The sequence below is a fragment of the Trichoplusia ni genome, chromosome 1, assembly GCF_003590095.1.
Source record: "Trichoplusia ni isolate ovarian cell line Hi5 chromosome 1, tn1, whole genome shotgun sequence".
Lineage (NCBI taxonomy): Eukaryota > Metazoa > Arthropoda > Insecta > Lepidoptera > Noctuidae > Trichoplusia > Trichoplusia ni.
The window spans coordinates 1648043-1668964 of NC_039478.1; the positions used below are offsets into that span (position 1 = coordinate 1648043).

The following is a 20922-nucleotide window of genomic DNA, read 5'->3' on the forward strand; positions in this document are numbered from 1 at the left end:
GAAGATACCAATTACCGTTTGAGTACAACTGTCGCTTGTGCTTAGACGTGTCAGTCAACCAATATGCTGATGCTGATTGCTGATGAATATTCTCCGTTCAAAGAGGAGCGCCTCCAAACCGTTTGTGTTGTTTTCTATTTATGTATTTGTGAATTAGCTTCGGGTTATTGTGCTTTACAAAACTAACATTAAAGGGGCCGTGTTTATGAAACTAGCACAAAGGCGCTAACCTTCTAGTGTTTACGTCCACTTAATGTCAGTCTTGACTATTCCTATCATCCAATTTCGGTATTTCTTGTTGTCTTTGCTGAGGACTTAATGTATAAATAATTTGGTTTGATTATGGAACGGTTCCGAAAAATATAATTTAATTTAAGTGGTGATATTTTTTTTTACAGCTTTAAAATTTTGAATACCTCTTATTTTTGTTTCGATCAAATCTAAGTATAAACTAACAATCACGTCTTAAACACCTAATCGTGATTTTCACAACATACTTATTTTAATGGGAGAGATCAATATTCAATCATTTGTTTATTGGGTAGGTACAGCGTATTTTAAACTATTTTATTACATTATATTGCACTATAACGAGTAAGAGCTGGACAATGCAGCTAGAAATTGGTAATGGGACCTATCTGCAACCTATGAGGTAGTTTAACTGTAAAACTAAATTAATCAAAACTTATGGTCTTTGGTGTTTTGGTTAAAAAAAATACTTATTCTTCATCAACCTCTTAGCCTCAGAAGAAAATCGTCTTACCGTCTAATTAGTGCATAATCTGGTGAAGCGACTAGCTTGTAGTTTTACCCGCCCGTAAGCCTCTGACACGGTCAAAGAAGATTATTGAAAGAATAAAACCAAGTCATTGTATTACTTACATTTCATACTTTTTAATTAATGGTATTTAGTCGTCTATTTTATACTTAAAAGTATAGCCCGTCTGTCTCTTGGAGAAATTTCGGAGGCCGCCCGTTACGATTTTATTAAAATCCGTTCAGTAGTTTCAAAGTTATAATGATATTCGAGAATGAAAGCGGCGCCATTAACGGCTTTTGAGCAAAATTGTCGAAAACGACACTTCATTCTTAAAATATTTATTTAATAGTACAATAAAACTGTGTTTATATTATTCTTATTAAATTATTCGACATTCAGTAAGTCTAGATAAATTATATCACTTAGATGTTGGAAAACTTACATTTCACTAAAAAAGGCCGACTGAAATCGAAGTATTCTCAAATATTTACTTCAGATTTTTATTTCTTTATCGCTTTTGATGGTGCACGGGCGCCTAAAATGTTGTGTGCGGTGACTTTTGTTGACATTTCCTGTTACGATCGTTTACAAGTAACTTTTAAATATCATTTCCGTAGAAGAGCCTTCTATGACGCTTATAACCTTATCAATAACTTATTAGGGAGGTACTTAGGCTAGATAATTTAAATTATCAACTACATCAGCTTAGAAAAAATACGACTCCCTCACTAAGGAATTTATTTCTAGTGTCGCAGCTTTCTTAAACATATCACATCACACAAAAAGCTTGTTCTACGCAGGGATCGAACCCGGGACACGTCGCGCACAGTGGGTTTATTGTCAAGTGTTATATCAAATGGCTATCCATGTTATCCTCAGTTTCACAGGTTATCAGTAGCTTCGAGAAACTGTAACTGTCGTAATATTAGTAATACTGTTTATTTCTTCCAGCGAGTTACAAAGAAAATGTAGCTTTTGAATATTTGATGCGGCGTATTCTTTCATCTATCGTCATAAACTGTGCTTATCGCGGGCAACCTTTTTACACAGGTCATAGGCTATAACATTACTTATTCTTTAATCCAATCAAAATGACTGAAGTCGACAAGCCAACAGAAGTTCAGCGAGCTAGCTATGCATTTCCGATATTGTATACAGTCCTGTAACGGTCACTGATCTAACCTAGTATACCGGTGTAAACTGCAGGAAGCAAACACAAACACATGAACGACCTTCTGATCGCCTGATATCAACACGTATATTATGTGACACGTATCACTACATGGTATTAAACAAAGTCGCCTGCTCTGCCCATATCTGCTTATATCCCTTTGAATGCTTAATTCTTGAAAACTACTCGACGGATTTTGATAGCGTTTTTTTAATAGATAGAGTGATTCAAGAGGAAGATTTTAAAGTGAAAATTATGCATGTTTTCATCATCATCAATAATCATCATCATCCACAACCTTTGTCCTCCCACTGCTGGGCATAGGCCTCCCCTTTCTCGTGCCAATTTCTACGGTCCTGTGCTAGCCTCATCCAGACTCGACCCGAAACCTTTATGCAAATTTAGTAGAGTCAATTTTAGAGGTTTCTAATCTATTAATTTTTTTACGCTTTCATTGGCATACACTGGCTTCACCTTACGAGATACATCAGAAAACTGTTTAACAATATAGTACACAGTATTTATAGTATATGTGGATTTTCCATTGTTGACTCACTAAAACCATTTTTTGCCTCAACAACGCTTATGTCTGTTATGATGGGATAAAACCTTATCAAAACAAAGAACGTTTAAGAAATTCTGTAGTGTATATTTGAATTGCAACAGTGCGAAGCCGGGGCGGGTCGCTAGTTCATTATATAATGTATATTGTATTTCTGGAAGGCAGTGCAACCACTGTTCCTCACTAGCCTCACTGCACTCACGTTGCCTCCTCCGCCTCAATTACTCGCATCACACACTGCATACACACTCAATTGTTTCTCGAGAACGCCTATCGTAGGGCCAACAGCGTCTTTGCCTTCGCCTTTTAGTTTAATAACTTTTGAAGCACTAATCTTTTATGAAATGCTTTTTCGATCCTGTTTTGATTCGTATGACATGAACGATGCCATGTATTTTATTGTGTAAGGAGTACTTTGTTGTGGTGGATATATATTCTTGGAATGTTATAGATTAAACGGACATTAACCTTTATTGTGTGTAATCTTTAAGTTTGATCTCGTGAGACTTAACCAGCATTTAGGATTTGAGTCCCCAAAAAAATGTTTTTCATACAACACATTTAAAATCTTTGTTTTTGAGCTTCTATTTTTTATAACATGTACGTATGTACAAATAAACTTTAATCTCGATCGCTCTCTCTATTGCTGACTGCATTGAAATCCGTTGTGTGATTAAAAAATTAAACCAACAGGAAGCGACTTCATTTAATAGTGTGTGATTAAAAGGCGTATTCACATTGAGCAAGTTACTTGCATCAAATTCGAGGCAAGTCAGCAGCTAGTACTAACCTGGAATAAAACTGATTTTGATGTTCCCGTTTGTATATTATGAAGTTATTCTAGTCTCTCGTATACTAGCTCTCTTATTGACGCAGTGTAAACTGTCCTTCCTGGAAACTACTTCAATTTGAATTTATGATGTTGCCCGAAGTGTCAGATATCCCTATGTTGTTTTCTAGTGTAATTGTGTTTATCGAATTACATAATATATTCGCGGTTTCCTGGATTTTTTATGGTTAATATTTCGTTATCCAGTATCACAATTTATTTTTTATATCTTTCCCGTGAAATGAAGTCTGATCCTTATTGAAACAGCTGTAAAATAGGATTTAATCAATCGTGTAGGTACCTATCATGAAAAAGCTTTACTCTTTGAAATCATCCCTCACTATTTTTTTATCCAGAGAGCACATACATTCACATCACGTGAATAAAACCTCCAGACTCACAATAGGTAAGCATCGTAGATCATACGAATGCTTGTCCTACGCGGGGTCGAACCCGCGACGTTACCCGCACATTGGGCTTGGCGTGGTGCCCTACACCATTCTGCTTTTCGTGCGGCTTTAATGATCTTATTACTCTCCGGCAAAAACGATATCATGTCGAATTTTGGCTCAAAACACAGTTTATTTCATGCCTTTGTTCTCATACAAAACAATCTCACGTAAAATGAACTGAACGTAAAATAACAATTTACTCTGTTAAAATTAAATAATTACCCTACCAAAAACATTCGCCCGTCAATTTAATTAAGATACCGGGTACCGGCACAGGCTCATAAATTGTCTGTTGCTATGCAAGTACGCTTTAAATAGACGAATTTACAGCACTCAGTAGCGATAGGAATTGTACTGTTTCAACTTATTTCGTGAATGCCCGCTTTAATAATCTCTATTATGCTGTAAGAAACATAAATATTTAAGTCGTTTTAAAAATTAATGTTCAGCCTAAAAGCAATTTTTTGTAAGAATATTCGCGGAATGTTCAAGGAAAGGGGTTCGGAGCGTTTGGCCTCGCGTGTTTTCAGTGGTGGGTGACGTCAGAAGGCAACGTCCCTTCGCGTTACGTAAACAGCTGTTCAGCCACCCCTCGCGGAGACGGCGCTGATGTCACTGCGCTTCATTGCACCACCAAACACTAATTTATTTACCCACGCTTCGGAAGGCAGCTTCACCCTCGTCCTGATGTTTTAGTTTTGTACCCGGGCTTAGGCCCGCTAGACCGTGACGCTCCTATAACGGTAAATTACAGAATATCGATAAATCTTGAACGCTTGCTGGCGCGTACCTATCATTTTTATATCCACTCCTCGCGAAAGTTTAAAACTTTACTTCTTAACCTCCTTGTTCAGCCTCTTGGTAACAGACTATAAACCCAGAATTATCTCTAGTAATATTTATTACCGATTTCGATATTTTAGTCCTCGATTTTGGTTACTTCCAATTTAATATTGTTTTAACTTTAAATAGTTATCCAATATTCTGTTTCCTGTATCGACTGCACACAGTTGCAGATTTTGTATTGATAGACTTTGATACATACACGGACAGATAATTCCCTTTTAACCTATTCCCTTGTGGTAAGGGGCCGGTTCTTAGCACAACCGAAACGGACATCCTCTTTACCGCGCCGCCTCAACCAGATTTTAACGGAAGGATTACGTGGGATGTAAATGTTAAAATAATAACACAAATAAAGGGTGCTTGTATCCGAATCTGACGCCTACGGCTATTTGAATGTAACGAGGATTAAATGGCGTCGCCTTTAGCGAATAAAGAAAGCATTATCATAATAGACATTATTAAATATCAAAAATAAAACGTATTCGAAATAATGAGATAGAATGTCAACGAAAAGATAGGTGAACTTTAGAACTCCAGGACTAAGATAAGTGATTCAATCAAACCCTGACCCACAAAGAGTGGTCACAATGTAAACGAAAACATTTTGCCCCCATCACTCTAAATTTCGTAAAAAGGAGATCGTCGCTCTCGAACTTTGAAAGACCACTAATTTCGACGTTTACGACCCAAAAAGTGGTTACGAACGGAATATTGAATTGTACCCAAAACGGTTTTAATATAGGACTAAATACATGTTCGTCTTTTATTATATTATTTTGTATTTTGCCACAAAATGCTGAGTTTCATTATTTTGTTAGTAATAAATAAAATAACAAAAATGTTTTATTTTTTTAACAAGCGCTTTTAAGAAGATGCGTAAAGTAGGAAGAAGAATACGAAAAAGTTTTAAAAATGTTTATTATTTCAAGAGTTTGAATAGAAAGAACATTGTTGTATTGTAGTTTGCATAGAAAACTACCAGGTAAAGAATAAAATATTTTAATAATGCCCTCGTGCTTCTTTTAAATTCCATTGTAGTATTAAATTTTATTTTCTTCGAGAAAGAATTTGTGTGGTGCCCGCGAAGCCAAAAGAATGTCGGGTTTGCAACACTTTGCTTCGACCACTGAAAAACGAGAGCTTTGACAGCGTCGAGGCGCAAATCGGCTTGAGAGGTACTGCAAACTGCTAGCCCATATTTGCACAGGGGAAAAACGAACAGCTTCCTAACGGGCTGATTGAATAGGGAGCTTTAATGCTAAATATTGGCCGTCCACATTTTGTTCCTGCAAGGAAATATTTCCAGTAATCTACGCTTTCTCGGACACCTTAAAACTTCAACTTCAGTTCTTATTAACAACTAGCGACCTGCCCCGGCTTCGCACGGGTGGACATTTATTTTTTAAGCTTATTTTCCGGGATAAAATGTAGCCTATACGGATTCGGAAGAACCCTCGAAGTAATGGTAAAAGAAATTTTTAAATCGGTCCAGTAGTTTTTGAGCCTTTTCAATACAAAGGAATTTAAGTAGGCAAAACAGAATTATTTTTGTCTGCCAAATATATTAATAGGAGAATTTATTAAAATTCTATATCATTTTTTTTTTTGCAAAACGGTGCATTTAGTAATGAAATGTAAATAAGAACACTTATAATGATTGCGGAAAGTATGACGTTGGTTCCGCAAACTCTTTGGGAAGTTAAATTAGTTTACAACGACCGGTATTTATTAATTACTCAACTTATTACTATTTCGTCTTTGCATACATTTTTATGTGTCGTTATGATAACTACGTTTGTATTTTGAAGAATTCTGATAAAGTTAGTTACTCAACTTCATGTAGGAAGTGTTTAAAATCAGACCTGGCATTTTTGTATGTTTTTTTCTTTTTAATATTATCAGTCAAATACATAATAACCAAAAGCATAAAGATCGAAGTGTTTATGCCTTTCTTAGAAAGTGTTTTTTTTTATTTCGGTGCATAGAACCATGTCTGGGAACTCTTTAAGCATCTTAATTCAAATCGTATCAACTCTGCAGCCAATTTATGCTAGAGCTGTAAAGTGAAGTTAAAAAAAAATGCGTGCAAACCTCTTTAGTGTTGGCAGCCCTTTGATAGTTTCCAATCACTTGTAATCTCTGCTCTTATGAGAATCTTACAAGATGCTTTCATACTACAAAAGATTTTCACATACTCAGAATATTGCGTTGCATATCAATCCTCTTTTGTAATTTTCCGTCAATCACTATCCGAGTGAGACTTTGAGCTTTGCGGGAATATGTCCTGTAACATTTCACTGTACAATATGCTCGTATAATTTATTTCAATCCTACTACTATTATAAAGGCGAAAGTTTGTAAGTATAGATGCATGGATGTTTGTTACTCTTACACGTAAAACTACTGAATGGATTTGAATGAAACTTTACCACGATATAACTTATACATCAGAATAACACATAGGCTACAATTTTTGAGGTTTCTAATGTGAGGTCGTAAAAAAACACATTTTTTGCGCTTACATTGCAAACGCTGACTGAATCCTACAAGATAGATAGAAGGCAGGTATAAATTATAACTTATATCTTCTAACCACGCGGACGAAGTCGCGGGCAACAGCTAGTATATATTATATTATTTTCGCCTGTCGCAATATACTTCCTTTGTTTTTTTTTCACAGTATGTACTACGTTAGTTGTTGTTGGTACTCTATGTTGAAAATGTTTAGCTAACGTAAGCTCTAACTCGCCGCTAAGCATATTTTCGTGATGTGTCTGTCGGTCTCGTCCGGTAAATCAGTTTATATCCCCTGGGCAACATGCAAAGCAACACGTCTATAGGTTTATGTCAGCTTTCAAGCGATAATAAACTATATGCGATGATAATTCAGTTAATAATTACTTATAATGACAAAAACGTACAACCACTTTAATTAAAAATTATTGAGGCAAACTAATTAGTGATTTTTAATGAGACTAAATGACAACTATTTCATGTTAAATGAAAAAACAGTCAACAAAGCCGAGTTCCAGACCGAAGTTGTGAAGTAACGAAAAAAACCTACGAAACGAGAACTTCTTTTTGAAAGTTGAAAATTAAACACTCTTCCTTTGATACTCTTAGTACGTAATATTTTTCCGTATGTTTTCTAGTTAAAAGAGAGTTTTCAGAAAGTTTACCTATCCAAACAACTGCGTAAGTGGTATTACGAATCAGATAAGCCGTCTACAGATGCAGTCCCACAGAATAGATGCAGTCTTATCCTAACTACCATCCGGTAACGGTCCCTCCACGTATCGATAGAAATCTCGAACACAAAGAAAGATAACCGAAACCAAAAACTTTCGTAAATAAGACAATTTAAAGTTTATTTGGAGACTTGTTTCTGTCATACAAGTTCTTAATAAAATACCCCATTTTGTACCCTTTCTTCATCAAGCTGTGGGCATAACAACTCGAAACCCGTTTAAAACAATTAAAACGGGTATAATTGAAATCATTAGCGACCCAAAATGAGTTAGAATTCAAGAAATGTAGTTAAAACCTTCAAAAGAAATGTCACAATGTTTGTACCAATTAATGTGGCAAGGATCGAATCGATTACATTAAGAGGTGTGAGAACAATAAATAAAACGAAAATAAAAATCTTAATACATTCGTTCTGAGAATATCGGTCGGTCTTAAAGGTCGTCGCGGGCTAATGTTTATCAGATGAGCATTCAGCATTTGTACGTAAGAGCTCTTCTGTCGGGAATATCGCTCTCAATTTATCGTTTCATGAAACCAAAAGTAAATGCTCGCTTCTAAAGATCTATGAAAAGGTAAAACATTGTTAAAATTAAATTTGTAACGAAACGAACACTGCTTTAAACATTATTGAATTGTGATCTCGACGAATTCGTTTAATAAGTTGGCTTTAAAACGAATAATAATGGGGTTACTTTGATTTAACCAGGTTTTTAACGAAAGCGTTCTCGAAAAATGTATACGACTGCCTATCAAGTACAGATTGTCCACATTTTATTTTACGAAGAACATAATTAAACTGGATCATTTTTGTTAACTGGAAACCCACAAGAGAAACATATTCGGTCGAAATTAAAATCCCACACTGATGAGCTAATTGCCCATAATAACAGCTTATTCTCTTTCATTATAAAACTGATTTTATACATGTAGTTTTTACGAGCAATTAAATAGTATCAGTTGACTAATTACGATTTATATTTGTTTGGTGAAGGCTAACCATTTTGAAGGACGGCTCACTGTTCAATACATTGCTTCAGTCGTATAGACCTGTTACGGCTGTTACATAACAAACCTTCTAGCCTTAAAACAAGATTTTCGCTTTATTGCAGTCTCTTGAATCAGATTAATATAAACTTTTCCGAAGTGCAGAACGCAAATTTGTTCGTATTTAGGCAGTAACGGACGAAAATCTGTAAAAACCACATTTCCCATTTGAGTTTCATTTTCATTTGGAATCCGACGTAGAATTACGTAACAGTTTCCTTTACTGTGACCTCGGTGTCGGCGTTTGGCTACTCCTGCTTCTCTCACATATTTTTATTACAGCGCTGCTTTTATACGGATCTGAAAAAAGGAAAAAAGAACAAAAGCGTCAGTGGTTTGCGTGTCATTTAAGTTTTGCACGAGTATTTGTACTGACTGTGATATCGTTTGGAAATGTAATATGGATTCAATTAGGTAGGATTCCAGTATAAAATTTATAAATATTTTACTCTTTCCTAATAATTGTTTGGTTTCCTTTTGATTCAAATAAACAAAATCATTAATATTTGAACGATGTAATACCGAAAATCTTAGAGCAATTAGCTCTTATGTACGAACAACAACACATTTCGGGTTGCCTCGATTATTGGCAAAACCTCAAAGGAATTGCCGCCAACATTTTTTGACGTCCGGGCGTTGGAGAGGTCCTCGTTTAAATTGCGTACTTCAAGCTGTGAATTCGTAAAAATAATACTTATTTACCTTTCAAATGACGTTTACGAGCACCATTTAGTGAACTACTAAATATTAAGGCTTAACTTCGACATTGACATTGCCTTAAATGTTTTATTAGTTGTGGTAAAGTGTTTAGTTTTAGTGAATAGATAACTTTATGCTATCGATCGCTTTGGCGATCTCAATCTGTCGCTTGAAACTTTGTAAGCCCTTGAAATGTTTTATTCTATCATTTAGAATGCATCATTGTCTAACCTGAAAGATATTTAAACGCATCAGTGTGTGTAAGTGTGAGCTGTTTTTAGTATGTCATTAATAAATTTATATTCTGTTATGAGCTGTCACTCGAACACAAAGTTCGAAATTTGAATGTAAAGCTCGCGTCTACGAATCGAGCAATTACTAATACCAATTACGTATAGACGCCAGTTCGCCTTCTGCGGGCCTTTGTGCCGGCCGCCGCCATTGGCCGAAGTAATCAAGCAGACACACCGCTTGATTACTTGCACTGTGCCAATGACAATGATCGGTTGCTCGACATCAAACTCTATAGCTAATCACATCCTCTCCCTAACAATACCACTTTTAGGAATTAATGTCGTCCAAACTTAGTGTCTCACAAACTTAGGTAATTTGCCGCTCGAGACTTTGAATTGGTAACGAACTGTAGATGTGGCTTTACTAATCTTTTTATCGCCATAGATTTATTTCGTATTACATTTATTTAATAATTACATCCAGTCTACAGGGCAAAGGTTTTTTTTTGTTGTCTCCACCTTGTTTGTCTATGAGACAATAAATACATCCCACTATAATTGTACATTGAAAATAAATGTGTCAACTGAAGATTAATTAAAGAACCAACGTTCAATTCAAATCTTTTTAAAATTACATTCCACGTAGGTATCTCTCTTTTTATAACTAGGTTCCAAAGAAGGTACACTAGTTTCGTCTAGGTTATAAAATACTCATCTTTTTAAAGAACCTCTTTTAAAATCAATAAAGACCAAGTCTCATCTATGAACCACGCTCCGTAAAAGTTTTTCCTAATAAATTTAGTGCTTCTGAAAACGATGTATAAAACATGTCCTATAAAATGTTAAAAAGGCAATACTCTTTACTGTCCGCGCGCCGACTGGGTAATAGTCGGAATAAATGCCTAGATAGGGTACAGGTGGCCATTAGTTACTGACAATCAATTTGTCTCTGGTGACGTCACACTGTGGCTGCACTGCAATGGATAGAAACTACGAAAAACTGTGACAAGAAATCGAGCTTCAGTTCTCTTTACTATTGATGTAAACTTTAAATTAAAAGTTAATATTTTTTGTAGGTTATTTTTTCATCGGGAATTTGGTATCGGTTATCATTATGTTACTAACGACGCCATTATTATGTTATAATGGCCTATTTGGAGACTTGCGATAACAATCACAAATCAATAAAATCCTCAGACATCTCTTTCAATGTAACCCTCTGCTAACGTAACCTGATTTTAAACATACACCCACGCATATAAATAAATCCTAAGATAACACGAAAGATTAAAGTAGTCCCGGGATATTATCCAAAGTCGGAATAAACAATGTTTCTCCAACGAAAATATATTAACGGGAATTTGGTTCACTTTTCGAATACCTTTGTAAGTAAATACAGATTTGTCCGGTATTTGTTTAGCACAAACATGTAAGCAGATAATATCATGTTCTTATGTAGCACCGTAGGTATAGGTTTACCTATTCGAATTTTTGGCTTAGTAAAAGGGTTTTTGTTCGACACATGAGAGCCGAAAATGTTAAGGACTAAGTGTGACAAGTTTATAAGAGTTTTGAGTCGTGTTGTGAATACTGAGCACTCCTCCGTTCTGGGGCCGCTTTCCCGTATTGGTTTGTTACCAAAACTGGTCTCATTGTTATTGAAGTATAGGTTTTTGCTTTCAGCTTTGTGTTAAACTGCCGTGTCACTGCAGTTTATGAAGTATAAACTTCTTTATGTTCACTTTTCCGTTCGTAAAACTTATATAGTCCCCTTAACTACAGCTCTCTGAATATGATCCATAAAAGTAATCTTACATGGACGTTATCCCTTTAGCTTTTTTAGTAACACAACGATAGCAAATTAGTTTTTATCATGAATCATGTTACTTGGTACGATTTCGTTGGTTATTACTATTTTAATGGTCTCATTTCAATCTAAAAATGAAACAAAACATGCCTACTTACATTCTACAATTTACAAGTTGCTCGATGTTGTTGGAATTGAAGTTTTATTGCTCGTAAAAATCTTGTCTGTGGAGATAGCGACTTTGGAATTTGCAACTTAAAAATTCTGTTCCTGTTGATGCACTCGTGCGTCCGAACACCGAGTGCATCGTGTGTCGATGTCACTTGTATGAAGCTAGTATGCTGGCGGCACACGAAATATACATACTCTTTTGAATCACAGCAGTTTGTCACATTTTGACTAAGCTACTTATTGTAAAAGTTCGGACTGTATGTATGCGTAGGGTGTTTCAATCGATGTTTTTGTCTGCTTGGCCAAAACAACAGAAATGCGATTTGAAAAAAAAGTAAAGTTGACTTTTTGTATTCATAAATTTTATGTTTTAATCTGTGCGTATAATCCTATGTTTGGATAAAAATTCTGTGGTATTAGTGCTGGTTTATCGTGTTTACAAAAACAGCTGTCGGAGACACATTTAAAAAAAGGAACATTTTTAAGTCTCGGCGTTAACCTTATTATGGGTAAATGAGCTATGTCGCCTCATGTGCAAAGTTCACTTTAAAATACTTAGTGAAAAATGCTAAAATTTTCATAAAAAATTAAGTCATAATTTTCATTTTTATTTTACATTTCCGATTTTTCGGTATTACTCTTGTGGAAATGGTAAAAAAATTAGTCATTTTTTTTTAAAGTACCTGAACCGTGAGCAGTTATTAGTGCGTCTAAACATCACAATACATCTCATAACCATCCAAGACTAAATCCAAATACATGTTTCGATAGTCCTTTTCTGAAGCAAACAAAAGAAGCGAGACACGACAATCAGAATGGCTGATGTTTCTTGTTACCGGCAGATGTTTTAATGATACAATGCCAGGCTAATTAATACAGTCCTACTAAAAGAACGTTATGCAAACTACGAGCGTAGACCGAAAGGCCTCGTTACTCTTTTATAAGAATACTAGTTTCTGCCTGCGGGCCCGCCCGAAACCGTAAAAATCGAAAATGATCACACGGAAACATAGAATCGGGATAAAAAAATAGATTTCAAAAATTGAAATACCCACCTTTTTAACTATCACTACATTTAAATTTTATCAGAATTGATCCAGTCGTTTTTATAGCTGTAAAATTGTGAGATTTGCGAGTTCAAAATTAAGTGTCAAAATTCCAACCGGAACGACAAATAAACAAGAAAATCAGTGTATAAAAACGGGAAAAAACTATCCTTATATATAAAAATATCCTTAGTCCTGGTTATAAAGTATCTGCACCTATTCCAAGTTTCGTCTCTATTCGTTCAACGGTTTTTGCGTGAAAGAGTAACAAACATCCATGCAGCCATACCTACAAACTTCCACATTGTAATATTATCTACTAGAATAAAGGCCTAACACAAGATTTTAAGTCAGTGAACAAAGGGTCTCAACATCTGCTAGTCCGCTTCAAGTTTGCATTCATATGTCCAATGCTTCAGCGCTTAAAAACAAACGCTTTACTTGTAAACGAAATCGCGCTCAGCTAAATCTCTTTAACGATACCTTCGCACGTACAAGATGTTTTGTTGCACTTTCAGCTCAGCGTGCACGTGTTAAGTTGTCTGTATTTTGAGCTGACTTTAATGTATTCCGTACTTTTGTTGCGATAAGAAAACAATGCCGCCATATTTGCTTAGTTTTCCGTAAGTTTCACTACCATGAGGCCCATGTTTTCGAAGTTGAAGTTTTCGAAATAACCATATTACCAAGATAACAGATTTACATATGCGTACATTGATATCAATTCAAAAATCTACTGTAATGATCCCGAAAATACTTAACCACAACAATTATACCGTTCGAAAATAATCGGCTATTACCTATATAGCTATTTGATAAAAGCCTATCATAAAACAGCTGAATGGCGCATTAACGTTTAATGATTAGGTGCAAATGGGAGGCGAGGTAAAGGATATCGGTTGATATGTGTCTTTAAATGTGGAACTGCCACTAAAGTATCCCAAAATAGCTGACTTGTGGCCGTTTAGAGAGGAATCCAATGGAAACGGTGTATGTATGTAAACCGAATGCTGGTGTAATGCATAATGTATTGTAGTTCCATCTCATAGGCGGTAATTAAATCTGTGGTAATTGTTGACTCAACAGGCCTAATAATGTCGCCCTATTGTTTGTGTGTACGTGTCCGCGTGCACACTTTGTCTAACCGACCGCCTGCGTAATTTGATTGCTATTGGGAACGAACCACTACTATGGGATGTGCTTTGACGGAAAATTATTATTTTAAATTCATTTTATTCAAAACTGGCTCGGTTTATTTTTGAATTCTAGACGAAATCGTTTCCAATGTTATTTCTGTTGCAAATCAGTTTACTCGTCACTGCAGTCTCATGAACAGCGGAAACCGTCACCGACAGCCAGCTGATAAACTTTTATGGAGTTCTATTTCATTTCCTGACTTATCGTGTTTTTTTACATTTCATAATATCTGAAGAGAACCAACAATATTTCAATGACGTATAGATCTGTTATTTAGGTTTTTTTCGTAAATATTAAAATTAAACGAAAAATGTAAATTCTCGTTCTCACACTTATGATGTACTACTTAAACCAAGGAAATCTTGAAAATAGGTACATGGACTAGCTATTATTAAACCACTGCAACTTCACATTTAGAAAGAGCGCCTTTGAGGCAAAATAACGAGCTGTGTTCGCTCTCAAAGTAACGACATCAGTACTCCTTCAAATAAATTATCCTCGGATTTGGTTTCTGATCTCGACACGGAATAGTTTTATTTCGTAGGTACGAATCTCAACAATTTTAATACAAGTATACTTACTGGCAATACGGGCAGCTGATCATTATAGAAATAAAGTGATGTAAAAATCAATTGTAATATTTATGAAATACTTTGACCACGTTCATTCTTTGAACTTTTATCTATTATTTAAAAGGAGTACGCAACACGCGTTGCGTATATCCATAGTAGATCCACTTTTTTGTATCAGTTGGATACAAAATAGTGGATCTTTATGGGAATATCATAAACTGCGTTAGGCTTACTGACCGTCAAAACGCGTCTGTGCAAAGGTCTCCAGGCTTCATCTTTTACGATATCTGGTTAAAATGATAGCCTGTTTTAAAACAGAAACGGTTTATAAATTGACATATTGTACCTGCAGACTTTTCATGTAAAATAAGCATTTAATTTATCGTTAATATTTCTGAATTTTGTTTATCAACATGATTTGTGTTAACATAAATCGTTAAAATATAATTCATCATAATGCCGTTCGTTTCATTGTATTGTCGGCAATAGTTCATAATTAATAGATGTGTATGAAAATAATATGCTGCCCGTGAGGTATAAACCTTACTCCTTTGTTACTCTGTGTTGAATTATAACAATAATATAAACATGCATAATATTCATCCATTGTGTTTATTTTCTGAAAGGAATAATAAATATTATTTGTTTCGTAATTCTAGGTAATTCAACAAAGAGATTTTTACCCATTCCAACCAATAAATCATACCTTCTCTTTTTAAATTAAATCTGTAAAATCAAGCAATTGCCCAAATTACGAGGTTCATTCGTCCTCCATAGTCGGCGAGTGAATAACACTCGATAAGATAACACTGGAGCTCGCATGCAAATATGCTCTCGAAAGTAAGGCAAGTGATTAATGGATTTACACGCTTAACTTTAAAAATACATGCACGAAAACCATTTTACATTTACTTCGCTAACTGCACGACTAATCACCATAATCCGTAGACGACAGAAAATCTAAATTTCGAACACCTGTTCTTAGGTAATCAATGACTGCCAATAAATTGTGTTGAAAGTATTATGATTGGGTCACATCTGGTGCTCTTGAATCCGACCCCGGTATTCAGAAGGGTAAGCTGCCGATCGAGCTAAGTTACAAAGTTTTCCCTCCATGAACATCACCTAACAATGGTTCTAAGCAACTCAGGTATACAAACTCTGTTTGAACTGAACGAAGAACCCACGGAGTTTGCGAATTGTGTATGACTGAGTAAATTAACTTAATCAAACGAACAAAAATAGCTTTATTTTTATACAAGAGAGTCACGTTGATATAAAATGAACAGTCACAAAAGTATGAACCATTTCGAAAATACAAAGGATTCGCTTGATTTTTGTCACGTCAATATTGAAATTGTGTTTCCTTTTGTAGAGTGACAACGTTTTTCATTTGTTGAATGCTATTTTCCTATTAAATTGTTGCTATCGTTTTCTACATTCCTCTAGAGTCATCTGTGTTGTTAGTTCAATTTGAATTGTGTGTTGACGTAATAAAATCTCAGTTATGTGAAATTGAATAGTCACGTTATTTCGTTTGCTCGCTAACGATTTTTCCATTTAAGTCATCGTTTTGAGTCCCTTGCGGCCGGCGGCGCGCGGCTTCTCTCCCGCCGAGATAACTGCAGCTTTCAAGTCTAATCCCACTTGGCTTCTGATTTGACCAGGAATGTCACGAAACGATAAAACCTAGGCAAATATTTTTGAAATAATTGAAATGATTTTTAATGTACCTACGTACGGTTTTTGTTTAAATTATACACGGTAGTTAATCCCGTATGGTATCAACTAATATAATAAAATAAAAGCTTTTAACCTGGCGTAAAAGCTATTAAACGCTCCTGTTAATCTGATTTATTCAGATATAGTTTTTAAACATCCAACAAAAACATTGTTATCGACCTACGCCTTTAAAAAAAATACTGTACTGAACAGTTATAATGGATCTATAATAAAAAAATACAATATAAAATGTTACCTACGTTTAAGTACTTTTGAAGTGAAACTTCTCCATCGGCGTTGGATAAAAATTTAAGTTACGCCTCACGCGTCACTATATTTTTTAATTGTTCTATCTTTATGTTTCAACAAATCAAAGGTCCCCAGGCAAGCGTAATTTTTTGACGTCAATAGAAATAACTCAAATTTACGGAGATGACAGATTTAAGTCACGTGATAAATCGAATCGAAATGTCATGTCCATACATTTCAGCGTTTTCTTATTGACGTCAACAATTATAGACTTGTCACTTGGCTAGAAGCTCTTGGTTAGTTTCAACAAAGAGATAGCAAAGTTTAAGAAGATAGGTAAGGTTCTCGCTGCTCCTAGAAAAACGAAGTGGCAAAAAACTATTTGTACTTATCGATGTAAGATTGCTACAGATTAGGTCCATTAAAGCAAAAAGGAAATAAATAAACGTGCTATGCATATGTAAGTTTTAAAAGTCGTTGCTGATAATGCATGAGGAAAGCGTTGATCCCGCTATGAAAATGGAATTAAGCCTTGACGCAAGACAAAACTAAGCGCCTGGCGATCGCACTAATCTGGTAGTCAATATTAAAACCTTTTGAATTTGGATCTACTTTTTATCGGTCATAGAACACTCGTGTGTGTATTACGGCGATTGTTACGTCGAAAACAATGGAATTTTAGCTATATTGTGATAGAAGTATGCCACTAGAAAATTCCGCTAAGAGCCTGCTTGCGACCTGCATCGCGATCGTGCTACATACCGCTGTTATACAAGGCGAGTTCACGAATACTGCATTGCGATTTCGTAACAATATGCTATGCTGAAAAGTCTAAAATTTTAATCAATAGGCGCCAGCGATTGTTCTCATCATCATCATGTTACATAACCAAATCAGTCCAAGTTAAACTACTGTATTATTTAATCATGTCAATAAGTTGTCTCTTTAAATATTCATGAAGACGTCTCTAAATGGTATTCGTTTCACTATTTATTTAGTGTTTAGAAACCAATTTTTTATTCATTTATATAACTACATTAACTATTTCATTATAATGTTGTATAATAGAGGTTAAAATCGAGCAAGTAATGAAACAATTCTTTTATCAGACATCTTTTATAAATAAACAAGTAGTAATATGTTGAATCAAAATTTAATTGGTGTCGTGTGTCCACAGATGTCTGCTTCCAACCGTTCTTCAACTACGTGGACATGAGGACCCTTCTCGAGAACTTCTGCGTGTACCACGTGAACGCCCCGGGCCAAGAGGACGGCGCCCCGAGCCTACCTGAGGAGTGAGTACTTAGCTTTAATACTTACACACATACATACACCCGTCATAAATACAATACGTACATTGGTACGATACATGCCCGTGTTCATTTTTTCTTCACCTTTTCGCCTGCAAATGTTAAATTATCAAGTTACTTTGAATAAAAATTTCGAGTCGCGTGACATCACTCCTTGCAACAATTTATGCCACACCATTGCATCGTCATCTCACCATACTAAACTTTAAAGCAAGTAATTTTTCGAAGAGCTATTTGTTTAAAACAAATTCTAAAGTTACATGTCTAATATTTGTCTGAATTTCAATTTCAACATTATTACAGTATTATCTGCTATGTCCGTGTTACCTGATTGGTTTTAGATCAAAAACGGCAATTGTGGTTCATATGAACACAATTCGATATCAATGGGATATTCGGTAAAACCGTTTGTCTGTCGTTTGCAGAAACTATGTGGCTGCTAAAATGTCGCTTACCGCAATAATGTACTTCAAGCAAGCTCATTAAACGAGTATAATTGTTTGTTGTATGGTTAAACATTTAAACGGACTTTTAACTATAAAAAATTAGGCTATCGTCGTCAACGAAAAATTGGGGTTCATCTCATTACAATCTTATTACATCAGATCATTACAAATTTTGGGTAAGATCGAATTCTTTTGAAGTACTAAAGTTTATATGAGAATAGCAAGGGTTTCCTGTTAAAATTTGGTGTGAATATAACTGACAACATATTTTAGAAGAACAACCTTCTTGTATTTCACCACGAGCAGCGCCATAATTAGTACCATATAAAAATCATTCAGTAGATATATTTTATCAGACCACTCCGCACCCTCGCTGTGTCTACAACACAGACTAATAATAATTTTCCGTTCAGAAATGAAAAATGCCGCCAAAATATCCCGCCGGCATCGCCGTTATAATTAGTCACTCCGCGAGTTTATTTTCTCGTGATTTTAATTTGTAAACAATGCGAACGTCGCAGTTAACTGTTTAAATTAAAGCTAAATAAACAGGCGATAAAACGACTAGTGTGTATAATACAGTCGAGGGAAGAGACCGGATTGTGTGGTTCTCATTAATTCTATGGCAGTTACACGGTTAGCCCCGCATCTGAATGTGCTACCAATATGCATTGCTTCCAAGTACTTTCCTCGCCCTTACTGGACTTTTATTTTAGAAACAATGCTTGTGGTCAAAGAAGATACTGGATTGTATGAGAAAAACATACAGCTCGAATAAAACATTTCCTGTTTATACTGACTATACATAAAGATCATTAACATCCCTGGAGTGGTTTCCACTATCACGTAAACTTTTTATTAGTACCTACTAAGCTTTTGCTTGCGGCGTCGTTCGTTTAATCGGCAATCGCGGCAAAGAATAGTATATATATTTCTCACATTTAACGGAGTCATTAGGGTCGATAAGCTGTAAAAGTATAGAAATAAGCAGACTAACACTTGCCTTTATAATATTAGTTGAGATTGTAAGTAGCTACAGTACCGTTGCAGAACGATAAATACTTAAAATTAAATTGCAATTCTATTCGCCTGCGACGGAATATCATTAAAAGCATTTGTTCCTCGCCTGGGCACTGTAAAATAAAATTTCCAGCATGATATTTTTTAACCATTGTTTCTCCAGTTAAATTCGCGTTTCAGAATCTTTTTTGATGACAACAGACAATATGAAACTCTGCAAATTTTAATTCTTTCTACATTTAGAGCGCAGACGGATTCGCAATAAACATCAATGGTGAATTCAAATAAAACGTTTCGCTCCTTCAAAGCGTTGATAGGTATAATTACATTTTTGTGTTAACCGCCCCCAACTAAAAGCAATGTAATGTTGGGGCATTAGCCCCATTCATCCATCTACTTCCAAGTTAATTTTCCGATTGAAAAGAAGCACAATATATCGCAGTTTTACGAAACTAATATCGGACAGTTTGTATCCTCTCTTGTTTTTCGCCCTAACTTAACCAGCAGGGCAATTTAATTGCATCACGTGCCCCTCACAGATTTTTCGTTGCATATCGAATATTGAGTTTCTTTTACCTTTTTGCAGTTTTATCGAACGGGTATATTAACCCAGGTATATCGTTAGTGGTAGTGTTTTTGCGTCATATGTAACACTGTTTATTTACGCTCGTGTTTTAATATTAACATGTTTGTATTCGACCAGTTAACACATACAACTCTAAGTTATTCAACACGTTGGACACTTACCGGCTGAATATCAAATTAAAATAACAGTTCCTAGTAGAGTGTAATCTAATTCCAATTCGTAATTAAAATGAGTTTCGCTACGAATACGAAAGGAAACTTTTCAACAGCTGTTAATTGTACCAAAGTAAGTATTGGTGGTTCAGTGAAACTCATATGTTATCAAATTCATGAGGAAGTGTGTTATGTTAATTATTTTCATTATATCAAAAGGTGAGGTAAACATCAAGCTTTCCATTGTGAAAATTAATTGGTAATATGACGCCAGGCTCGGAAACGGAACAGCGAATGTGCAGCTATTACGATATTCACATTAAACTATTCTAGCCATGTTCGAATAAATGCGGACTAAATACAGCAGTCATTCAGTTATCCCTCAAGCCAAACCTCAAATGTTCAGTTCACTGTTCTGAACTAAGTTGCAATCGCAAATATTCAATGGTTTCAAAGATAGCGAAACTATTTGAAGTGTTAAGATAATGCTTAAATCGTGAACAAGGCAGACTCTTGCATCAATATATTTTTGAGTGTCGAGAATAGATTTGAAGCATACATCATTTAAAACATATAGGTGTCTTTCCGATTTTGTAATAATAACGTATGGAATGGATTGGAAGAAAATTAAAAGCAGAACTCACGTATAAATTGGATCGTCATTCGTCAGACAGGATACGAACTAACAACTACTGAAATCAAAATCAATCAATAAAAGCCTACAAAAAATTACAATCACAACCGTCCTTTAAAATTTACTGATAAAAAATATGATATTGTTGAGTGATATCATGTAACA

General features: G+C 35.2%; 1 protein-coding gene across 9 annotated transcripts in view; it reads left to right on the forward strand.

Annotated features, from left to right (window-relative positions):
- The window catches only part of LOC113505370 (protein NDRG3-like), a 73672-nt gene that overhangs the window by 20783 nt on the left and 31967 nt on the right, over window positions 1–20922 (forward strand). For all 9 annotated transcript variants that reach the window (XR_003401658.1, XM_026888227.1, XM_026888526.1 and 6 more), the window contains one exon: window positions 17787–17904. Coding sequence is in view for 8 of the 9 variants with exons in the window: in XM_026888227.1 (XP_026744028.1) it covers window positions 17787–17904 (118 nt within the window). In the remaining variant the exon portion in view is untranslated. The remainder of the gene's footprint in view (window positions 1–17786; window positions 17905–20922) is intronic.